The 24,014-nt window shown below is 52.0% G+C and overlaps 1 protein-coding gene across 4 annotated transcripts in view; it reads right to left on the bottom strand.

The window, feature by feature from the left end:
* ADCY9 (adenylate cyclase 9) overlaps positions 1–24,014 on the bottom strand; it is a 186,390-nt gene that overhangs the window by 6,645 nt on the left and 155,731 nt on the right. For all 4 annotated transcript variants that reach the window (XM_021086710.1, XM_021086711.1, XM_021086709.1 and 1 more), the window contains 7 exons: positions 20,922–21,026; positions 19,914–20,131; positions 15,241–15,343; positions 12,649–12,857; positions 10,034–10,193; positions 8,895–9,043; positions 3,610–3,651 (listed from right to left, as the gene is read on the bottom strand). In XM_021086710.1, the coding sequence (XP_020942369.1) occupies positions 3,610–3,651; positions 8,895–9,043; positions 10,034–10,193; positions 12,649–12,857; positions 15,241–15,343; positions 19,914–20,131; positions 20,922–21,026 (986 nt within the window). The remainder of the gene's footprint in view (positions 1–3,609; positions 3,652–8,894; positions 9,044–10,033; positions 10,194–12,648; positions 12,858–15,240; positions 15,344–19,913; positions 20,132–20,921; positions 21,027–24,014) is intronic.

Here is a 24,014-nt window from a genome sequence, read left to right as displayed (position 1 = left end):
TGCACTGTTAGCTTTTACCTTTGCTTAAAAGGAAGGGTCCCGGTGCACAAACCGGCAGGCGGTGCCCAAGAAGAGCTCTGCGACAAGCAGGTGAGAGAACCATCTCCAGCCTATAACCCGATTTCTTATTCTACTGCAGGAGGAACGAGGGAGGCAATGGTTCAACGCCTTTGCTCCAACAGTAAGGCTCAGTCCAAAAGGACGGATTTTATGTGACTAACGCACCATGTGACCTCACAGGTGGACCAGTGGGAGGGAGCATAAAATAAAGCGGAATTCATTCTCGTGGAAAAGAGGACTCAGAGACAGAGAAAAACAGTGAAGAAAGACTTCTTGAGGTCCTAACCCGCTACATAGACATGGCATCTGATCATGGTTTGCTGTATCTCAATGCCCAGATCTCTGCCTAAGATAGGGGCAGGCGCACCAGTTAGGGGCATGAGGGAAAGGCCGGCTGCAGGTAAACGTACTATTTCCTGGTCTGGATGGCGGCTAAACGGGCGTGTGCACGTGTGAACGTTCACTGACCTGTTCTTATCATCTGCGGACTCTTCTGTACATATGCTATAGGTCGATAAAAAGCTAACTTAAAAAAAGATGCGAGGTGTTTTGGTTTGCAGTCCTGAAACAGTCCATCACACACAGAGACATCTGTGACCTGCACTTGTTCCCCTGTCACTTCCCTCCTTCCTTTCTCCCACCCTCCCTCCCTCCTTCCCTTCCTTCCTTTCAACTTTTAAGGCCGCATCTGAGGCAACTGGAAGTTCCTAGGCCAGGGACAGAATCTGAGTCACAGCTGTGACCTATGGCAGCTCAGGATCCTTGAACCCACAGTGCAGGTTGGGAATCCAAGCACTGCAGTCGGATTCTTGACCCACTGTGCCACGGTGGGAACGCCTCCACAGTCACTTTAATTCTATGTCTCAACAGCTAACGTGTCAACAGATATTTCATTTTTTAATTGTAGAAATGGAGAAAATACCTCATTAGATCCTAAGTATGACATCTTACTTTTTTTCACATGTAATGAAATGCCCAGCTGGAGAGACAAGACATGTGCAGTACCACATACGAAATGAAAAATGAAAACCATAAATGCTTTCCATTTCAACAGTTGCAATATTTGGGTACATACGTCAGAATTAATTTCTTTTTTTATTAACAACTGAAGTTGCTGATGAACTTTCAATATTATCAATCACTGTGATCAATAGTTGGTGCACCCGCATGTTCACTGCAGCTCTGTTCACAATAGCCAAGAGCTGGAAACAACCCAAATGTCCATCGACAGATGATTGGATTAGGAAGATGTGGTATATATCCACAATGGAATACTACTCAGCCATAAAAAAGAACCACATAATGCTATTTGCAGCAACACGGAACTAGAGACTCTCATACTGGGTGAAGTAAATCAGAAAGAGGAAGACAAATACCATATGATATCACTTATAACTGGAATCTAATATACAGCATAAGTGAACGTTTCCACAGAAAAGAAAATCATAGACTTGTGGCTGCCCAAGGGAGAAGGAGGGAGTGGGAGGGAGCGGGAGCTTGGGGTTATCAGATGCAAACTATTGCTCTTGGAATGGATTTACAGTGAGATCCTGCTGTGTAGCATTGAGAACTATGTCTAGATACTTACATCGCAACACAAACAATGGGAGGAAAAAGTATGTATACATGTATGTGTAACTTGGTCCCCATGCTGTACAGTGGAAAATAAATAAATTAAAAAAAAATAGCTGGGGCATGCAGCCTTTATCAAATGCTAAATTACTTCCTCAGCAGATAGGCAAAAACAGAACTATTAGGTTACAGGTGATAAACATTTTTATGATTATTTCCTAAGATGGTTCAATTACATTTCAAAACTATTGTAACCTTCTAAAAAGTGATGAGGCGTGGCAGAAAAAGCATGGCCTGGTAGTGAGGGAGGCCAGGGTTTAAACACTGCCAGTGACTAGCTGTGTGTCTATGGGCAGGTTCCTTAACTTCTCTGAGCTTCAGTTTCCTCACCTGGAAAATGAGGACAAAGTCACCTAATGTGTCAGGTTACTATGTGGATTAAATAAACCCATGTTACACATCATCCATTTTTAAATGTGCTTGCACCCTGGCCTGCACTGGTTATTCACATGATGACATTTTGAAGGTATAGTTTAGGAGAGCAAAGGGATTTTGCGGTTATTTAATTGTGCACTGCCCTGAGGAGTAACCTGTGTATCTTCTGCTACATTCCCTCTCGTGTGAAGGTTTTGTCTTTTACCTACGCAGGTCTTAATGACCTCTTTATATAACAGTCTCACAAATATCTCAGTCTGCTTTTACCACCCCCTCAGTCCGTCTTAATTTTTTGTGCACATGGGTTCTATTTATTTCCAGTAAGAACGGAAAGTTATCTCTGCCGCAGAGGCTTGAGAGCTACTTAATTTTATTTTTTTCTACATGTTGATATAGTTTGATATAATTTGAAAAATGTTTAGAAGTTCCCACTGTGATGCAATGGGATGTGCGACATCATGGGAGCTCTGGGACGCAGGTTCGATCCCCAGCCTGGTACAGTGGGTTAAGGGTCCGGGGTTGCCCCAGCTGTGGCTTAGGTTGCAACTGTGGCTTGGCTATGATCCTTGGCCCTGGAGCGCCACATACCATGGGGCGGCCAAAAGAGAAAAAAAAAACAATTTTTAAGGCTTTTAGAATCTATTCTTTGTTCACACATTTCTGTCGGCAAACCAGCAGATAAGGTTGGTGTAAGTAAAATCCAAGGACATAAACAAGCAGGGACAGCAAAGGGCATGCAGTGTAATTAAAGGGTTTTTGACTTTGATTTATTTAGAATTAATTTTGTGTTTATAGTAGAGCAAGGGTCCAATATTTAATTTTTCAAATTTCTCATCAGTTATTTCAAAAGATTTTAGGGAATAAAAGCAGTACTTTTCTTCGATTTGTGAGACTTCCTTTGGAACATGTTCATCGTTAAAACAAAATTAAACCAAATCTAATACAGGAACCTCTCCCTGGCTGAAAGTTCACGTTTTACTGCTTTGCTGTGACCAAAGACCTACCTACATTATACATTAGTACCTGCCGTTGCGAATGCAAGAAATCTGCAGAGGATGTTTGCTTTTAGACAGAAAGGCGCAAAGCCAAAAGGCCGTCCAGCCGCGAGTGTCGCAGAGGCAGCTCGCACCCTGAGCAGCGGAGCGGCCCTGCCACGTTCCTCTGGGAACCGTGCAGCGCCCGGTCCAGGTGCCACTGCTCTGATCTGGGTCTGTGAGCACCTGCGCTTGACCTTGACATCGTCCGTCAGTGAGCGGCGTCCTAAGGTAACTGCTTCTCCGCTTTCTGGCTTGGGAAAGGTTTCCAGGGATGCTCCACCTTTAGGGAGCAGGAGAAACTGGCAGACGTGCTAACGATCATTTCCAGGAGGACAGGACAAGGAGGACCTCATACGTCAGCAAATAGCCATTTCCCGCTTACGCGTAAGAACCCACATGATCTTTTCATGCACAGACACAACCACGTTCAGGAAGCGCAGAGATGAAGGGCAGTCCTAGAGTCACTCTCACTTATCCAGATACAGGAACAATGTTAAAAGCTTACCTGAAATTCTGTACTGCATCAAGGTGTGAAATAACTATGGAACTGAAATTAAAACACAGAAAACTATTATTATAACAAGCAAAAAAGGCATTATCCAAAGCAATCTGAGTAGAGTTTAAACAAACAGCATTCCTTTTTCTGTTCTTTTCTTTTTTTTTTTTTTTTTTTTTTCTGTATCTTTAGGGCTGCACCCGCAGCATATGGAGGTTCCCAAGCTAGGGGTTAAATCGGAGCTGTAGCTGCTGGCCTATACCACAGCCATAGCAATGCAAGATCTGAGCCACGTCTGCAACCTACACCACAGCTCACAGCAATGCCAGATCCTTAACCCACTGGGCAAGGTCAGGGATCGAACCTGGGTCCTCATGGATGCTATTCAGATTTGTTTCTGCTGAGCCAGGACAGAAACTCCACAACTTTCTTTTTTTAAGTGGAGATCAAGGTAGACAGTTAAGTATAGCAAATTTTAATTACAATCTGACACCATGGCTTATGACAAATAACAAAATGATAAAGACAGTGATGGAAGAGCCTGTGTTTCAGTTTTAGAAAACAGGCACACCCACCAAAGAGCAAAACCAACAAAGCATATCCAGGGCATTCATTTCGCTGTTAAGGATTTACTCATGGTGTCTGAACAGGCTAGAAACTAGTCATGTTCCAACAGTGAGGTCTACTGGCAAAGGATCAATTTCAACAGGCCCTACTGGGCGCGCTGGCAGCTTACACAGCGGAGAAGCCGGACTTTGCTCCTGGTGGTGCCCGAAGCAATCCAATCCCAATTCTAGAGCATGGAGACCAGGCGTGACTGAAGAACTCTCTGGGTGCTGGGGAGGGACCCAGGACACACAGCCCCCCACCCTCTTCACAGCCTGCACGGTGTCCTCTGGGGTCACGATACAGCCAGCGTCACTCAGGCCCACTAGGCCCTGACGCTTCGTCCTCCAGCCCCCCAGCCTCGCTCCTGGCAAAGGGGACACAGCAGGGCACCTGAGAGCAGCTCTCCCGGGTGGCAGTGGCTTGTGAAGACAGGAGGTGTTAGGTGACTTCACAGAAAAGGAAAGAAAAGCAAGAGCTACAGGCAGAATGCACATTCAAAGGCTTTATGTCCTCTGCCCACCCTGTCCAGGTGTGACGGGGACACTGCCGTAACCTCTGTGTCCGTGTCCCTCCAAAGCCAGAGGGGCCTACCCTCCCCTTCCTGGGAGTTGAGTTTGCATTTTGTCCCCCCTCCCCGTCAGGCTTAGCAGGGATGGTGGGTGCCAGGAAGGGTGCTCAGGAGCAGGGGACTGGGTCGAGCAGAGATTTGACCGCCAGCCCCGCCTCAAGATCTCCCATTTGAATTCTGGGCGAAAAGGCACTGGATGGGTGTCCCATGGCTGTGGCTCTCAGGATGTGGGTGGGAAAGGGCCTGCCCCGAGAGAGGCAAAGGGCACCGAGAATGGCTGACAAGGTATTTGTGGTGGTTCTAGGCTAAAAGGCAGACTGCTGAATTTCGTGCTCTTGGGAAAACAGATTTATTTATTTGTTTATTTTTATTTTTATTTTTTTTTTATCTTTTTAGGGTGGTACCCACCACCTATGGAGGTTCCCAGGCTAGGGGTGGAATTGGAGCTACAGCAGCCGGCCTACACCACAGCCACAGCCCCGTGGGATCCGAGCTGTGTCTGTGACCTACACCATAGCTCACGGCAACGCCAGATCCTTAACCCACTGAGTGAGGCCAGGGATGGAACACATATCCTCATGGATACTAGTCGGGTTTGCTACCGCTCAGCCACAATAGGAACTCCAGGAAAAGAGCTTTATAATGACAATAATCCCAGATGGCCACACCTCAGAAAGGAAAAGAGATGCTCTGTTTTGCTTAACGTAATTTAACCATTCATTAAAGTCTCCTTTCAAATGCCAAATGAGTTCCACTTCAAACTCCTCTTTGATCTCAATTCACAGAGAACTGGAGTATCTTTCATGTTATTACTTTGTTAAGTAAATGGAGAAGGATACGGACTCTGTCCGCTCCTGGCTACTGCTTTGGTGATGCCCAAAGTGCACCGTGCAATTGCATCTGATGTTGAGACAAACTGGACCATTTTCTACTGTTGAATTTACCAAGGCAATGCTTCCTGGCAACAGTAAGATGATGCCTGGGGGCATTTTGGAAACTCTGGGGGTCTCTCTGGTTGCCATATTAATTGGGGGAGCCAGGAATGTTAGATTGTCCTGCAAAGCACAACGAAGAAATGTCCCGTGGAACTCTGAAACAGCCTGTGACCTTAAACCCGCTGTAATTATAAATAAGTGCTTCTTTAATGTGTGCTCACAGGAAACGTTTTTACAGGCAGTTACACAAAGAAGTCCAATATTTAAGAGAAATCTGTTACAGAAACAGAAGCTTAACGGCTTTAAGACACTACAGTGAGATTTCTGAGTAAATTACTGTGAGCATTTTGCTATCCAAGGTATTACTGTGCTTCTAACTACTTATTTCATTGAAAAGGTTAAATAAAAGCCACAAAACCAGTTACAAATGTGCAACAGGTCATTTCAAACTCATCTTAACAACTAAGAACCAAACTCGATTTCACTAGGAGAACCCATGCAGGACACAGGTCTTACTGGATTTCATTAACAAAGGATGTCTTAAATACATACACATCATTGCCATCCTATATAGTTTCATTTTTAATTTTTTTGTAGCACAGCAGTAAGAACGGATTCCGTCCCAGGGGTCTTTACGATGCTCTTGCTTTTGTCCCCACCATCAGGGGTCCGGCTTTGAAGGCCATTGGAGTACCGGGGACGGAATGTGTTCTTTGAGATGTGGCAGGATTCCAAGATAGAAGGTGTGTTTCCAGTGATTCGTCACTGCCCTCACAGCCCATGTCAAAACGGTATTTAGGAATGAGGCTCAGGTCACTGGCAGGACCATCAGACTTGTTCATTTCCCCACGTCAACAGCCTGCGGTCTGTCTCAGCACACGAGCCCAACTTCAAAAAGGCTAGACTCAGCTTCCTCTTTTCATTTTTGTGTCACCGCCACCTCCATTATTTCATTTCAGTCTTGTATGAAATGGCTTTTGGTCCTACCTTCTTTCTTTTTTCCTTGAGGGTCACACCTGCAGCACGTGGAAGTCCCTGGTCCAAGGGTGGAATCGGAGCTGCAGCTGCCGGCCCCAGCCACGGCCACAGCCACCCCAGATCCAAGCCACGTCTGCAACCTGCACCACGGCTTGCAGTGATGCTGGATCCTTCACCTACTGAGCAAGGCCAGGTACTGAACCTGCGTCCTCATGGACATTACGTCAGGTTCTCAGCCCGTTGAGCCACAACAGGCACTCTGGTTCTACTTTCTGAAATTCAAATTTCTTCATTATATATAGCCACAGGTTCTGCATCTGTGAATTCAATCCATCTCAGATTGAAAATACTAAAGAAAAAATGTCCAGAAAGTTTCAAGAAAGTAAGCTTAAATTTGTCACATGCTGACAACTATTTACAAAGCATTCGCACGGTATCAGGTATTATAAGTAATCCAGAGACGATTTAAAGAATACAGGAGGGGGTGTGTAGGTTATATACCAATACTATGCCATTTATGTAACCTGACCATCTTCAGATTTTGGTACCCAGTGGTAGGGGGGAGCGGGGGTTGTCCTAGAACCAAATCCCCGTGGACAGTGAGGGTGACTGGGAGTTCGAAGCAGGTGATTCCCGCAGGCTGTCTTCTGGGATGGGCACCCCAGCATGTCTCCAGGCAAATACATATCACACCGTTAAAAATTATTTTCTTTTTCTTTCCTTTCCTTTCCTTTCTGTGTTACTCTTTGGGCACTGACTTAACATGTGCCGACAGGTATTTCGTGCTGTGACCGTAACTATCTGTTAGGACGGAGGGCATCGGTGCCGAAGGAAAGCGCAGGGACAGACGCACCTCGAAGGCAAAAAAACGGTAATCCGACGAAAAACTGGGCAGAGGATCCACACAGACATTTTCCCAAAGTAGACAAAGAGATGGCCGACAGGTACGTGGGAAGATGCTCAAGGCCCCTATAACCATTAGGGACATTCAAATCAAAACCACGATAAAACGCCACCTCCCACCTGTGAAGACAGGTGTTATAAAAAAGACAAGAAAAATCCAGGACCATTAAAGGCGTGGAGAAAAGAAAACCCTTGTGCACTGTTGGTGGAGCTGTCAACTGACTCAGCCGCTGGAGGAAACAGTCTGAACGCGCCTCAAAAAACGCAAAGGAGACCTGTCACAGGACCCAGCAATTCTGCTCCTGGGGATCCATCCCAAGGAAATAAAACAGTAACTTTTCAGACATCCACACCCCCATGCTCACTATTTCCACCTGCCAAGACACGCAAGCATCCAGGTGTCCATCCATGGATGAATGCAGAAAGAGACATGACGTATCTACAACAGAGTATTATTCAGCCAGAAAAAGGAAATCCTGCCATTTGTGACGACACGGACAGACCCTGGAGGCATTCTGTTTAGTGAAATAAGCCAGACAAAGACAAATGCCCTGTGATCTCATTTATATGCAGAATCTAAAAACAAATAAGCAAAACCCCCACAAAGTCGCAGGTACAGAGAACAGACCCGTGGTTGCCAGAGGCGGGGTGGGGGCGGTGGGAGAAACGGGTGCAGGTGGTAAAAGCTACAGGTTTCCATTTATAAAGTAAGTCACAGTGACTCCAGTTAATAATACCATAATACCGTATTTGTGGAGTTCCCGTTGTGGCGCAGCAGAAACAAATCCGACTGGCATCCATGAGGAGGTGGGTCTGATCCCTGGCCTCACTCGGTGGGTTAAGGATCTGGCCTTGCCGTGAGTTGTGGTGTAGGTAGAAGATGCGGCTCAGATCTGGCAATGCTGCGCTGTGGCTGTGGCGTAGGCTGGCGGCTTTAGCTCCGATTTGACCCCAAGCCTGGGAACCTCCATATGCTGTGAGTGTGGCCCTAAAAAGCAGAAAGAAATAAATAAGTAATAAAATAATAACACCGTATATTTGAAAGTTGCTGCAAGAGTAACTCTTAAGAGTTCTCGTCACAAGAAAGCAAACATTTCTGCGGTGACAGGGGTTAACTGGACTTAGTGTGGTCATCACTTCAGAACGTACACAGTATTAACCCAGTAGGTAGTGCGACCGAAACGAGCGTGTTCTCTGCCCACTACGCCTCAATGAAAACGAAAAGAAACGGTGTGGAGGGAGGAGACGCAACAGCATGGGCAAGGTGGTCCTGTGTGGAGGGTGCGGCCGCGTGCACGTACCTGTCGGGGCAGAGGGAGGCGTAGAGCAGGAGCAGGGGCCCGGCCCCAACGACCGTGGCCAGGGAGGACCTCATCCAGGAGCTGAGCTGGCAGAAGTTGCAGTAGTGCACCACGGCGATCAGGACAGCCGAGCCCGTGAACACGGTGGACTGCAACAGGGGCGGCCCGGGTCAGCAGCCCAGCCCCTTCCTCGCCACGCCGACCCACCTGCCCCCCCGCCCCCCGGGGCCCCGAAAGCAGACGCAAGGCCCAATGACCTGTCCTCCTGTTCAACAAAACACACAGCAATTTCCAGGACAGACGGTCAGTTGTGAGACCAATGACCCAGGGCTCTCGGCGACAAGCCTCACTGGTACTAAAATGCCTCTCTCAACGTGTGCAAGTTGCACACGTCACCTTGGGGGCGGGGGGGGGGGGAGGCAGACGGCCCTGGGTGAGAACGGCCACCGTGTCATCAGTTACCTCCCCAAGGTCTGTCCTTCAGGCACCCTGCTGCGTGTCAGGTGCGTGTAAGTTAAAGCGTCAAATGCGGTCAGCCTACCCAGTAACTCATGCTTCACTCTTTGGTACCAAACGTGCCATCTTTCCCATCAGCCTGAAATCACTCTTTATGAGGTTTAACTTGGCAGCTCCTTTCCTAATCAACAGCAGCCGATCCAGGAGCAAGTCGACTGGGCCAGTTCTGCAGACGAACTTATCATCATTTTTTTTTCCTCTTTAAAAAAAAATTATGTACAGCTGCAGACGAACTTATCATCATTTTTTTTCCTCTTTAAAAAAAAATTATGTACAGCTGATGCACAGCAGCTACCGCCCTGAAGCATCTGGAGATGCGGGACACGCCGCCTCGTCGAACGTGGAAGGAAGGAACAGACGTGGGACTTCGGGAACACGGGGGGAGGCTGGAGGGACACAGGCTCTGGGGACTCTCCCCAGGGCGTCGCAGGGGGTCCCTGGGCTGCCCCTCTCCCCCACCTGTCTGTTCCTCTGTCCTGTGAGCTCAGAGAACCGACAAAGAGCACGCACCTCTGTAAGGGCTGTGTTTAAACAGCTGACCTGAGCCGAAAGGCTTCTTTAAAAAAGACAGTGATGAGGGACCCAGAGGGGCGCAGACAGCAAGTCCCCAGGCCTTTACTTACGTGTATGTCCATCTCAAATTTGGAGGTGACGTGTGAGTAGACGGCGAGGGCGGGGAGGGACACCAGGATGGCCCCGATGCAGTGGTGCGGGAGCCAGCCAGCGATCCACTCCAGCAGGCGCTTGGTACAAGCCATCACGTCCTCCAGGAAGAACGCCATCCTGTGTGCGTGGGGGAAGCGGGGCGCCTGTGAGGGCTGAGCCCACCGGGGAGACATGGGCGCCAGCCCGGGGGGCAGGCAGAGCCCCCGCTTCGGTCACTGCTGGGGGGGCAAGGACAGTGGACTCTCTCAGCCCATCACCCCTTAGTTTAAGGTCACCTGCTGGGTCCTGATAAGACGTGCTCTAGCAGAGGCCTCTGTGGGCCTGAAAGGCATGTAAGAGCCAGGCCGGCAACACTCTCAGGCCCTGGAAATGTCGGTCCCCTGCTGCCTGCCTCCGGGGCAGGAGGTCTCGAGTGGGTGGCTCAGGAGGTGTGTGGAATTTGGGGGGCTTTTTGTTGCCTTGGTGGTCGAGGGTGCCATGGCCTCCAGCAGGCAGGACTAGGGGTGGGCACTGTCCTGTGATGGACCATGAGCCTCTGCCCTGCGCCCCACACGTCACCGCCCTCCAGACACAGAAAACCTGCTGAACTGACCTCTACCTAGAGCCTAATTGCCTTTCGTTTGCAAACAAAACAGGAACATACAGAATTTTCCAGGAGCGCAGCAAATGGCTAAACCAGACAAGCTTTATCTGGGACATCACCAAGGGTTGCTCAGCCTCTCAGAAGTCCTGTCACAGGCTCCTGGGGCTCGTACCACCAGACACACTGTACCAGGAGCTGTCACCTTCTCTGCGCATGAGGGCAAACAGCTGACGCCTGTGGTGTGGCCCCCAGGTGGCGGAGGCCAGCGCACTGGAGGGGAAGCGTTACCTACATGATTCTAAGCGGCTTTCTTGCCGTTTTGCCTTCACGTGGAGAGGTGGCCTTCCACTGACTGCCTTTGAAATTGTGGGTCCAGGTGGGCTACACCTGCAGGCAGTGAGGCGGCACTGCAGACTGTTTCTCCCAAGAAGGGGGAGCTGAGCGCATGGGACTGAGAAACCCTGCTCTGCAGGAGGAATTCCTGGGTCGGAAGCAGCGGGAGGTGGAGGGGAGGGCGCTGGGGGTCCGCCCTGGGAGGGAGACCCACCACAGGCCCTCCCCAGAGCTGGCCCTCGGTGGAGAATGGAGCTGAGAGAGGTCCGCCATGCTCATCTCAAAGGCACAAAGCCCGCCAAGGCCTCTCGCACGCACCCAGGGTCCAAGCCTTTGGTTCCACAGGTAGGTCCTGGGATCCCCGACCCGCCCTCTGCAGAGCAAGAGGAACCTGCAGGCACAGCTGGGCCCGGGGTCCTCATGGCCCACGGGCCTCTGCGGACTCCAAGCTGACTTGGCCCAGATTCTTTCCAACTGGGTCTGAAGAACAGGGGACAACCTTGAAAACAATTCTCAGAACAGGTATGGAGACACCCTTGCCTCAGAGGAATGGAGCTCCCCACCCAGTTGGGACAGAGACCCAGGGCAGGGAGGGCAGTGACTGCACGTGGGTCCCGGGTACCTTGGCAGGGGCACGGAGCCAAGGCCCAGAGGGCAGGCAGGCCCAGGGCAGGGCTGTGCTGTGGGGTCACCTGCCCTGGGCAGTGCAGCTCCAAGCCAGTGGAGAGTCCGGGGAGATGGGGGGATGTGCTTTAGAGGTCTCTCCGCCTGGGGGAGGTGGGGGGGGCGTGGGGCCTCTGGCCGTCAGGGACAGCCCTGGGCAAAGAGCTGAAGGGGATTGGGGGGGGCAGTCGGGAAAGGAGGGGGCACGTGTCCAGCTTGACCACTTCAAAGGGAGGGATCTTGCATCAGGAAGCCTCAGGGGCAGACCCAGAGCTGTGGTTCCCTGTCCTGGGATGTCGGGAAGGGGCAGAAGCTCAAGGCCAGGGCCGGTCTCCCCACTTCTCTCTGCTCCCTCGTGTGGGCTGTCCTGCTGAGAGCCGCAGGGCTGGAGGGGTGGGCCCAGTGCAAGGACCCAGGCCGTGGCACGAGAGGCGCTGTGATGTCTGTGTTCACGTGAGCGGGGGCCTGGGTATCTGTATCCAGCAGCAACGCTGTGAGCTTCCTGGGGGGCCACACTGAACCCTGAAGGCAGGCTGGGCAGGTCCTGAGGGCCCAGCTTCCCAGAGGGGCCCAGCTGTCTATTCTGACCCACAATCCACTTTCAAACGGGTGCTTCCCTTGTTATCACTGAGCCAATGCTCTAGATATCAGCTCAGAGACCACTGCCTGAGAGAGCAGACGAAGACCCAGGCCTGTGCTTTCCTCTCCAGTCTGGTCTCACCGCTGGGCCCAGGAGGGCTGTCTACACACCCACCCCTTCTCTGCCCTGCTTCCTGTCCCCTATCTTCCCACCTTCTCTTTTTAAGTGTCTGATTTGGGAGCTCCAGGGACTAGCTGGTGGTATTGAGGCCACAGAGGACAAAGAGGCGCTGTGCTGAGGGCCAGGGCCTGGGGGAGGGAAGGGGACAGGCTCCTGGGACCGGCTGGCCGTCCTGCCAGCAGGGGGAGCTAGAGGCTAAGGGCTGGGCGGCCGCCCTGCGGTTGGGCCCTTACCTGACGGAGACCCCGAGGGACAGCACCTCCAGCAGCAGCGCTGCCGCAAAGACGGCCAGGGCTGCCGGCTGGGGTGGCGTGGCATTGGCCCCATACTTCAGGAAGCAGGTGATGGAGAGAATCAGAAACACTGTCGTGGACAGAAACACATCCAGGAGGGAGCTGAAGGTGGCACTGGCGAAGGTCTTCACTGGGGAGCTCTTTACGACCTGCGCAGAGGGGCGGGTGGGCGGCGTAAGCAGAGCAGGTCCTGGCCCAGGGGAGCGAGAGCGGACGCTTCGGAGCGCTTGCCTCCCCGAGACCAGGTACCGGGTGAGAGCTGCTTCGGGGGGTGCCTCCCTCCTGTTACCCCACCCAACACTGAAGAAACTAAGGCCCAGAGAAGCAAAGACACTTGTCCAAGGTCACACAGCGACTGATTGCAAATGAGCTCTCACAGGCAGAGGACACACCGCGCCTGAGGTACGCACAGGCAGGGACGCTGCATCGGCAGAGGCGGTCGCACGAAAGCACGTGCTAGAAGCTTCCACTGCACGCTGGGTCCAGGCTCAGGGTGTGTGAAAGCTAGCTTCAGGACAGAAGGAGTGGGCGGGGCTGCGGGGGGGTTGGAGCAGCAGCGGGTCATTGGTACCAGCGGCAGCAGCAGGCGCCTGCTCTGGGCCTGGCTCGGCGTGGGCCGCGGGGGCAGGCAACGCCCCTGGGGGGCCCGCGGCCTAACGGCGGGGACAGACAGCAGTCGTGTGGAGAGTGTAACAAGGTGACCGGGGGTCGGGTTAGGGCATCAGGGGACGGAGGGAGGAAAGGGTCCCAGACAGGCTGGTTCCAGGCACCACACGGATGCTTTAGGGCACGACCTCGGTCAAGGTCCCCTCAGCCCTGGGGGAGCAAATGCTCCAAATCTCGGGGCACAGAGTGGGAGGCTGAAGCGAGGTGGCCACCAAGGGTCACACAGCCAATGAGGAGCTGGCCAGGGCTGTGGCATCCTGATCTCATCACCTAATGTCGCTGTGCCTCTGTCTCCCTACTTGGAACGGGGACAATATGGGTACCTGCACCTTGCGGGTGGTGGTGATGCTCAGACAGGAACCCACTGCGCCTGGCGGGCCAAAGGTGGGGCTGGCTTAGAGCCCCCTGCCCTCCCTGCGTCTCCCTGGTCCTCTCCCCGCCTCTGAGCTGGGCCAGGCCTCACAGCATCACGCCTGCTTCCCTGCTCTACACCTCAGCCAGGGGACCTTCACACGGCACAGTCTGACGTGCCACGTCCTGTTCCAGATCCTTCACGGCTACACCGGCCTCGGGAAGCTGTAACCCGGCTCTTGCCCACTGGCACCACCACCCACCTGCCAGACGAAGTGCCTGCAGCTCCCTGGATGCTCCAGGCTGTCTTGGCTCTGGGATGTTCCTTCCCTGGGTAACGGCTAGACCTCCCACGAATACGAGCTCAGGAGCTACCTCCCCCAGCCTCGACCCAGGGTCACTCAGCCTTCCCTGGCCTTGGCTTTCTTTTGATAAAATGGGGACAATTGTAAGTTTCTTTTAAGGGTCGCTGCCAGGACTAAATGAGAGGATGTTTTGCTTCACAGGCACCCACCCACCACCTCCTGAGTGCCCTGTAGGAGCTGTGCCAGGGATGCTGGCAGGTATGGTGCCCTAGGAGGCCGAGGGAACACGGCCCCACAGGCATGGACTGGTCTGTCTGGTTCACCAGGTCTCCTGGGCCGAGGTCGGAGCCTGCACCCAAGAGACTGAGGGAGGATCTGCTGCATGAACGAATGCAGTTGAAGGAGAGAACCCCTTGGCTCCGGGGTTGGAAGCATGTATGATTCTGACACTGGAACACTAAACAGGTCAGATGTGGGCCCCGTGGGAAGAATACAGGAACCGGGGCTGCTTAGAACTCAAACCAGGCTCTAGATTCTCATATTTATTCCTCATGTCCACCATGTCCTGCTGAGCATGTCCACGTGTGGGCCCCGAAGCCGGGCAGAGCAGGGAGAAAGAGACTGGCCCCTGCCTTCCAGAGCCGGGTACCCAGGGAGGGGGGCTTAGGGCTCAATAATTCCACAAGGAGAGATTACAACACAGCACGCGCACTGTGAAGGCAAAGCATAACGGGGAGCTAAGGTCCGGTCTGGGGCCAGGGAAAGCTTCCTGCAGGAAGCGAGGTTTGGGCTGAGTCTAGGAAGAGGAGGAGTTGTCACGGAGGGGAGGGCGGTGCAAGAGGGCAGGGAGGCGGAGAAGGGGGAAGGCCCCCCGAGTACGTGTCCCAAGGGAAGAAAGCCCACGCAGAAAGGGGAGCAGTCCTGCTGGAGAAGAGGGGACAGCTGGGGGCCCAGGTCGCGCCTGCTGCAGCGGACAGGGACAGGAAGAGACAAGCTCGGGCGGTTGCAGAAAGCCCTGGGGTTTTCTCCCCTTGTGGAGATAAATTCACAGGCAGATGCAGTTCAGGGCTTAGAGATTGTGGGGAATCAGTACAGCCTTCAATTTCCTGTCACTTAGGGAAACAAAAAGAGCTGCCAAAGCACAAGACCGATCGTGAGCCACCCGGCGAAAACGACACACAAACGAGCAACATGACAAGGAGACACGCACCTCCTCTTGATAGCTGGTCCTGTAGGCTCGCTCGAGCTCCTGATCCAGGAAGTTCAGGCTGAACTGATTAATGGGTGGCTTAAAAAAATAATCTTTCATCAGGCTAGAAGAGACAATCAATGCAACCCATCAGTGTGCAGCAAATCACTGTATGTATCAGAGGATCGCAATTAGCTACCGAAACGTCACTAGCGACGCGTATGACAAAAGCTGCATCTAAAAGTCACTCTAGAAGAGATACTGCTCAACCGTCCCCTTTAGAACACGTCTCTGGGAGTTCCCGTCGTGGCGCAGTGGTTAACGAATCCGACGAGGAACCATGAGGTTGCGGGTTCGATTCCCCGGCCTTGCTCAGTGTGTTAAGGATCCGGCGTTGCCGTGAGCTGTGGTGTAGGCTGCAGACGCGGCTCGGATCCTGCGTTGCTATGGCTCTGATTCGACCCCTGGCCTGGGAACCTCCACATGCCGCGGGAGCGGCCCAAGAAATGGCAAAAAGACAAAAAAAAAAAAAAAAAAAAAAGAACTTGTCTCTGAAAAGTCCTTTATGCTTCTAAACATAATCCCACTTTAGGTTTCACCTCCACTAAAGAATGCCCATTCACCAAAAATATAACACCCGTTGTTAGAATCATGCTTTTGAAAACACTTTCCTAGCATCCAGAGTGAGAAGAAGGTGGCGGATTTTTTGTTCTGTGAAACACTCCCTTCTGAAGGGCCAGCACTAAGAGTCCTTGTGCTGATCTGGAAGCTTCCTCGCAAACATAATTCAGAACCGGCTGTCCTGTCACTCAGAGTACTGACAGTAATTACCACTGTCAACGCTAACAGGTTGTTATCACAAAATTGTGTTTATAGTTAGTCTAATTTTGGTGCTATTGTCACACAGGCAGATTGTGTGTGAAACCTGAAAAATGATAATGCTCAATGATTTTAATAGCAGGGAAATCAAACCTGCTTTGCATGACTTTCATTCGTGTACGGACTATTAGCAAATAGTCGTATCCCTCTTATCCTGCAGAAAATTACTGATAAATTTAAGGGAATGTTAACAATTTTGGAAATCAAATACAGCTGTGGGACGTTCTCTCTCCCCCTCCCACAGTAAGTGCTGGAATTAAACCAGATGAGCTATGTAAAGTGCCTACCATGTGCCGGGCACACAGTAGGGTTCACTATGTGTGCTTCCCGCTTCCCCAGCAGCAGATGGACTCTCTTTTCCTAGTGATCGTGCAACACCTCACTGGGCTCTCACACTCAGAAAAGAGAAAATTCTATCCCCTAAAGGTGACCCCTAGCCTCCCTTCTACTTGGATGTGGACAGAGGGGAAAACAACAAAACAGCTGTAAGGAGGAAACGTGAGGGCTTCATTTCTGCAATCAAGTGGCAGGATCTACACGATAAACCGTACTGCTCAAGTGACATTAATTGGGGGAGGTTCCACTTGTGGGAAGGGAGATGAGCTCCTGCTGGAGCAACCCTCAGCTAACAGGTATCAACTCTGGACAACACATAAAAACAACTCTTGGAGTTTCCAGTGTAGCTTGGTGGTAAGGAACCTGAATAGCATCCATGAGGATGTGGGTTCCATCCCTGGCCTCACTCAGTGGGTTAAAGAATCTGGCGTTGCGGTGAGCTGTGGTGTAGGTTGCAGACACGGCTCGGATCTGGCACTGCTGTGGCTGTGGTGTAGGCTGGCAGCTGCAGTTCTGGTTCAATCCTTAGCCTGGGAGACTCCATATGCCATAGGTGTGCCCCCCAAAAAAACCAACCAAAAAACCCAACAAAAATAAACCACTCCTGAAAGGCACCAGCCATTGGCCAAGGCAGTAAGAAAATGGAGAAGTGCTATACTTGCAAAAAGTTGAATTTCTCATGTTTCTTTCTTTCTCTTTTGCTTGAAGAGAGCCATTAGTCAGTACCAGGTGTAGGATGGCTAAAGCTCAGATTGAAAAGCTATCGTCCTAATGGCTTGGAAAACCAGAAAATAGAGTTTAGCAGGCCCACAGATGGCAAACGACACTAGATGTCCCAGAGGGAGAGGACCAGGGAAGGTGGAGCCCCAAATTCTGCAGAGAGGCTCTGCTGGAATCTCTGGCTGGCCCCAGAAATTGCATGTGTGTGGCAGACTCCAAGCAGCCTAATTAAGGCTGAAAGAATGGCTCCCCTCGGGGGAGACAGAGTTTGGTGTTTAGGTTCAGATCAGCTAACTATCTTCTCAAAAAAACAAAACATTGATACTCTCCAAAGGAATATAACAGCATCGAGAATTTCTAAGCCTTGTACACAGTGTGCACAAGACAATCCAAAATTACCACACATACTAGGAAACAGGAAAACACCATCCACCCTCAACAAAAAAGCAATCAACAGACACCAAGCTGAGATTCCTGAGCGTCTGGAATTAGGGGTTTATAATGTACACAGATGTCACGCATGTGATAGCAGAAGGACTGAGAAGAGAGTCATGGACTACACAGCTCCAGGGTTTCTCCACTTAAAGTGAGATGATGCAACATTAACCCTAAGGACGCTGCAAAAACACAGGGATGCCGAGGGCAACCACTAAAAGAAAAAGAATGCAAAGAGGTATGGCTGAAAAGCCAATAAACAGATTAAAATATAACAAAAGCCCGAGATTACTGGAGTAATTTTAAATGTTAAGATTCACAAGAGATGTACTGCGCTATGCAGACTCGGGCTGGAATTTCTGAAATGGAAGATGACCGAGCACGCCAACAGTCAGACTGCAAGCATCAGAGTGACTATGTTACTATCAGACAAAGCAGTTTTCAGGACTGAGTCTGACTAGGAACAAAGAGGGACCCTTCAAAACAATAAAAGGATGAATTCCCAGGAATACATAGCATCCATCAATGCGTGTGTTCCTAAAAGAGAGCTTTGAAAGGCCGGACACCAAAACTGTCAGGACTGGAGTTCCCCTTGTGGTTCAGCAGTAATGAACCCAATCAGTATCCACGAGGTTGTGGGTTCAACCCCTGGCCTCACTCAGTGGGTTAAGGATCCGGCGTTGCTGTGAGCCGCAGTGTAGGTCACTGACACGGCTTGGATCTGGCATTGCTGTGGCTGTGGTGTAGGCCGGCAGCTGTACCTCCAATTTGACCCCTAGCCTGTGGGGTCAAATGTGCTGCATGTGTGGCTCCAAAGGGTTAAAAAAAAAGGTCAGGCCTGTAGAGAGAGAGATGCAGATAATCCCACAATCCCAGCTGGAGATTTTAACAGGTCCATCTCAGTAATCAACAGAATAATAAGCAAAAATGTGAAGAGACACAGTCTACACACTACTGGCGGCCACCTGGACCTAGCGGAGGTCTGGGGACCACAGCATCCTGAGAAGGCAGCACGTTCTTCTCAAGTGCATGTGGCATGTCCACCAAAACAGACCACTCGTGAGGCCACAAAGTAAGTTTCAACAGGGATGAAAAGACTGAAATGACGCAGTGACGTTTGTGATGAAAATGACGTGAACTCAGACGTTAATAGTGAACATATCTAAATACCGTTCTTCCCTAAAGGAGCGAGAGCTCTTTGAGGAAACGGCTGATTGCTGAGCTGGGGCAGGGAAGATGCAAGCGGAGCCTGCAACATCCCACTGTGCCGGAAAGTGAGAAATCACTCAAAATAGGGGAAGGAGTCGCATCAAGAGGACACAGGAGCCAGCCTGAGCCAGCGGGGCTCGGGTGTCGCAGTGGCCAGATTCGGGACAACCAGAGCATCTGACTCACGAGGAAGTGACAGGTTAGACCCTGTGCGGTGAGACAGGAGTCCCTGCGGGTGGGAGCAGATGTGTTGGTGCCCGCCAATGGGCAGACCAAGTAACAACGGGAGGCTCGTGCTCAGGGCAGAGTGCCAGGCACCAAAGGACAGATGCACCATCCGGACCCAAGCGGGAGGCCGCCACGCTGACCAACACAGGAGAGACCGTTTCAGGCAGGACGCGTCCCGAGAGGGTGAGTCTAGGAAGGGCAATGGGAATGGGGTATCTACACCACCTCAGAGGAGCCCCCTGCAGACCGTTTCTCAGTCACAGCGAGAGCGCAGTGAGCGCTGGGGGAGGAGCCAGCGACACCCCAGCGTGACCGAAGTCACGGCCCACGACGAAGGTCACACGGGCACCATGTGTCTCTGGACCTGGTGCCTGGAAAGACACGTCACTTCCGCGGGGTCTGGACACACGCGGCCTGTACGGACTCGGGAGGAAACATCCCGCACATCCAGCTCCAGGGAAGAAGTGCTGCCAGGCTCAGGGGGACCAACAGTCAAAACAGGAATGGACTGCAGACGGGCTCAAACAGCCCATCCCCGTCCGAGTTCCGGAACCTGGGAACCATGACTGTATGAGCACACCCTGGTTTCCAGGAAATAGTTTTTTTGGGGGGGAGCATGACATACCCAACTTACCATCAAATGCTTTAGAAAAAACACATTTCACAGGGAGAGAGGGGAAAATAAACCGCCAGAGGTGAGTACACTTGGCAAAGGGGATACAGGGACTCCTTTGTGTTATTCATGCACCTTTGTCCTAAGCTCAAATTACCTCAAAATAAAGTGAGGCACTGATGGGGGGGGGACACGTGGGAGAGGTGGGGTGACTCAGAAGAGGGGAGGTCTCTACCCGCGAATCTCTGCTTCAATGCAAGCAGCTGGAGCTCACCTGTCTTCCTTGATGACATCCACAAAGTGGGCGTCTGTTTTCTCGCGGATGTTCTTGAACCGCAGCGGAAGGAGAGCCGACTGGTCCAAGCTCACACCTGCCCAGCGCCCTTTCTCCTGTAAGATCTCGCACAGCGAGGTGTGACTGTTGCTGAGCTTCTCCTCAGGTGGGGGGCTCAGCAGTCCGTTTTGGGCTTTGGAACCGGCTCCTCCAGACGCCTGCGTCAAGGTGGGGGAGCAGATGGAGGCTGATGCGGGGGCTGCAGCAGCACCCGGCCACCTGCCCCATCACATGGCTGGCCCCCGGGCTTTGCGGTGCACACCTGCGCCTTCGAGACTGTTCGAATCCGGGGCTCAGCCTCTCTGCCCGCCTGCTTCTCCCCACTCCCCAGCTCCTCAAAACGCACCTCCGGGCACCCAGGTGACCAGGCCACTGGCGTCGTGGGAAGAGCCAGTAAGGAGGTGGGGAGAAAGCACGGGGGCGGGGCTCAAGGGACGGGCAAGGGTGGGTCCAGGGAGAGGGGCCCAGAGCCCAAGGGCCACGGCTTTAAGCAGAGCACTGGCCTTGAGCAGGCAGAGGACCGGAGCCAGGCGGGGAGGGGGTGTTGACAGATCTGGGCCCCCCCGGAGACTCGGCCTTCAGAAGCTTGCCTGAAGGCTCCTGGGACTGGTCTTTATCCGGGTGTCCATGTACCGCCCTTGCTGTCGGCCCCAATCCTGGCCCCCCCTCCTCGTCGCTCCCCTCCACGTCCACATTCCACCCCCGCCCCCGCCGAGTCCAGCCTCCAGCCCCACAGCCCCTTCGTCCCCGCTCGGCCCCACGGCTCTGAGCCTCCCTGCCCCTTAGGGCGTCAGCATCCATCCTGCTCTTTGTCGGTCTGCTGGAAGCTCGGAGGACTGCGGCAGGGAGGGGTGTCACCCTCAGAACCGCGATGCCGACCACACAGGAGGCCGGCTTCGGTGGGTGCGCGAGGAGAGGCGCCGACGGGGACCCAGCGGGGGCTGGTACCTTGGTGCCGTTCTTGGGCTCCTCCTGACAGCCGTTCTGCACCGCTCCGCCTTCTGCGCCCGCTTCCCACTTGGGAGCAAAGGTGATTCCGCAGGACGGGCAGGTCTGCAAGAAACATCCAGACCATCACATCTGGCTCGAGAAACACCACCTCACCGTGTGAGTCACACGGCTCCACCGTTGTGGCCGTTCATTGCCCCAGGGAGCAGCGCAGCCAATGGAAGGCTTCCTGAGCCTTTGGGGACGAGCTAGAAATGAGGGAGCAGCGTGAAAGTGGAAACCCTTCCCGACGCGGGGAAGGTGAATGCGCCCTGACAGCCCATCAGCAGAAGCGGCTCGGTGTCCATCCGCGGACGGACGGGTCAACACACGGCGGTCCATCCAGAGAAAGAAATGTTACTCGGTCCCCCAAGGAACCAAGCGCTGACGCAACCCCAACACGGGTGAACCCCGCCCGCGCGCTCAGTGGCAGAGGCCAGACACGAAAGGCTGCGCGCTGCAGGGTGCCGTCTGCAAAAAATGCCAGAACAGGCAAATCCCCAGAGATGGGAAGAAGGCCAGTGGTTGCCAGGCGTGAGGGAGAAGCGGGTGGGAGTGCCTCAGGGATGTGGGGGCTTCTGGTGGGGCAATGACCATGTCCTGAGATGGACCACGGTGACGGCCACACCACCTTCTGAACACATAAAAAACCCATGGAATCACCCAATCTAAAAGGGGAGCATTTTAAGATATGTGACCTAATCTCGGAGTTCCCGTCATGGCGCAGTGGTTAACGAATCCGACTAGGAACCATGAGGTTGTGGGTTCAGTCCCTGCCCTTGCTCAGTGGGTTAACGATCCGGCGTTGCCGTGAGCTGTGGTGTAGGTTGCAGACACTGCTCGGATCCCGTGTGGCTGTGGCTCTGGCGTAGGCCAGTGGCTACAGCTCCAATTCAACCCCTAGCCTGGGAACCTCCATATGCTGCGGGAGCGGCCCAAGAAATAGCAAAAAGACAAAAAAAAAAAAAAAAGAAAGAAAAAAAAAAGATATGTGATCTAATCTCAATAAAGCTGTTGTTGAACAAACTAGCTGCTAACCCTCCGGCAAACACTGAGCCAAGGTCCTTGGGGAAGGGGATGGGGAAGGCAGCCTTACAAGCTGCCCCCCAAAAGCAGGCAGGACAAGCAGACGGACGTGCTTACAGCCCCAGCCATGCTTAGGCGTTTGCAGGGACGAGCTGACCTGGAAAAGACGAGGCGACTCTACGGATGGGACAGTTCATGTGGGGACAGAGCCAGGAGTTCACGGTAACTATTAACGGACTAGCCTCTCAGGTCGCCCACCTCGGTCGTGTGCCTGTAACTTACAGTGCAGCCACTGCACGTCCACAGAAAAAGAACTGGCAGGTAGAGGAGAGAGGGCGAGGCTTTCGTGTCTCTCAAACCAGGGTTCAAAGCCCTTCTGGATCCGACTCATTTGGAGACCCCTATTCAAGACCCTCCCCTCAGCTCTCTCCTGTGTGCAACGAGAGTGGGGACACTTTTCCTGAGGACGTGTCGTAAGGAGGTCAGGAACACACATGTAGGTGGCGTGGCGTCGTTCCTGGCACTCAGTGCCTCCTTCATAAATGTACTCTGATGACTCACGTGACCCAGCCAACGGGGAACTGTCACTGAGATAGCGACTGACAGCATCGGGGGAGAAGATGGTGCAGCAGGGGCACTCACGAGGCCTCACCGCCAATCTCCGAGCAGCAACAACTGCAAAGCACTGCAGTAGCTGTGGGAGGCTGGGTGTTGGCACAGAAATTTTAAATAAACGTCACTTAGCACCTTAGGGCAAGGATATAACTCAGGTCGCATCCCAGGTTCGATTTCAGGCCCACACTGTATTAAATAAAAGAAACAAAGATTCTAAAAAGTTGTGTAATTTGGGAATCTGATGCAACACACACGTTAAATCTGAAGGTTCATACGCATTCAAAAGGTGAAAATATACATACCAAAGAGCTGGCCAAATCAGGCAATAGCCTCTAAAGTTGCCCACCACTTTAGAGGCGTCCGATCAGATTTTACCTACGTAAAATCTTATCATCTTTTACCTATGTAAAAGAAAAAGCTTATGGTTCTTAAAAAATGGGCATTATTAACAAGGGCAAGATGGTCTAATTGTCAGTAAAAATTATTATAAAGCACCCCTTGGCACTGACTCAGTTGAACTTCAAAACATGTTGCCAGTGGGGCTAATGATCTTCTCAAATGGGAAAAAAAACAAACAAACAAACCAATGCCATGTACATGGAGTGACCCCTGCTCCCGCCTCCAGAGAAGAGTGTGTGTGGCCACGTGTCAGGCCAGTAAGATTTCCAGGGTCCTCCCTAGCTGTAGGGGGCTTGGGGTGGGGGGGGGGGGCGTAAATGGCTTTGGTGGTGGCAGTGGTGGGAACTTGCTCCTCTAGGGAAACACAGCCTGTAGCCTTTTTAGAGGCCAACTGGTGGCCCAGGAATGGAATGGATACAGTGTGGGGTGTTGGGCTGGTTTGAGAGGCTCTGAGTCAAACCCTTAGGGTTCAGGGCCTCTCTGATACCAGTCTTGTAAAGACCAGATGGAATCCTGAACAGAATCGCTCACTACTTTTTAAACATTAACTCTAGAGAAGTGTAACAGTGACTAAAGGTGATTGCTTTGAGAAGATACATAGACGGTCAACAGGCACATGAAAAGATGCTCAACATAACCAATTATTAGAGAAATGCAATATGACACATATATTACATTATATGTTACATATTACATTACATATATATATAATGAAATACTATTTGGCCAGAAGGAGAAAGATAAATACCATATAATATCACTTCGCTGTAGAATCTAACCTATGACACAAATGAGCTTCTCCATGAAACAGAAACAGGCTCACAGACCTAGAGAACAGACCTGTGGGTCTCCCCAGGGGGGAGACAGGGTGGGAAAGGGATGGACCGGGAGTCCAGGGTGAGCAGGATGGGTAAACAAAGTCCGACTGCAGAGCTCAGGGAACTGTATTCGATGTTCCGTGTTAAACCATAAGGGAAAGGAGTCTGAGAAAGAATATGCATATGTGTATATGTG

This window comes from Sus scrofa, chromosome 3 (genome assembly GCF_000003025.6).
Source record: "Sus scrofa isolate TJ Tabasco breed Duroc chromosome 3, Sscrofa11.1, whole genome shotgun sequence".
In the NCBI taxonomy this organism is placed as follows: Eukaryota; Metazoa; Chordata; class Mammalia; order Artiodactyla; family Suidae; genus Sus; species Sus scrofa.
Note: the sequence above shows the minus strand (reverse complement) of the source record. Positions and strands in the feature narration are given on the sequence as shown.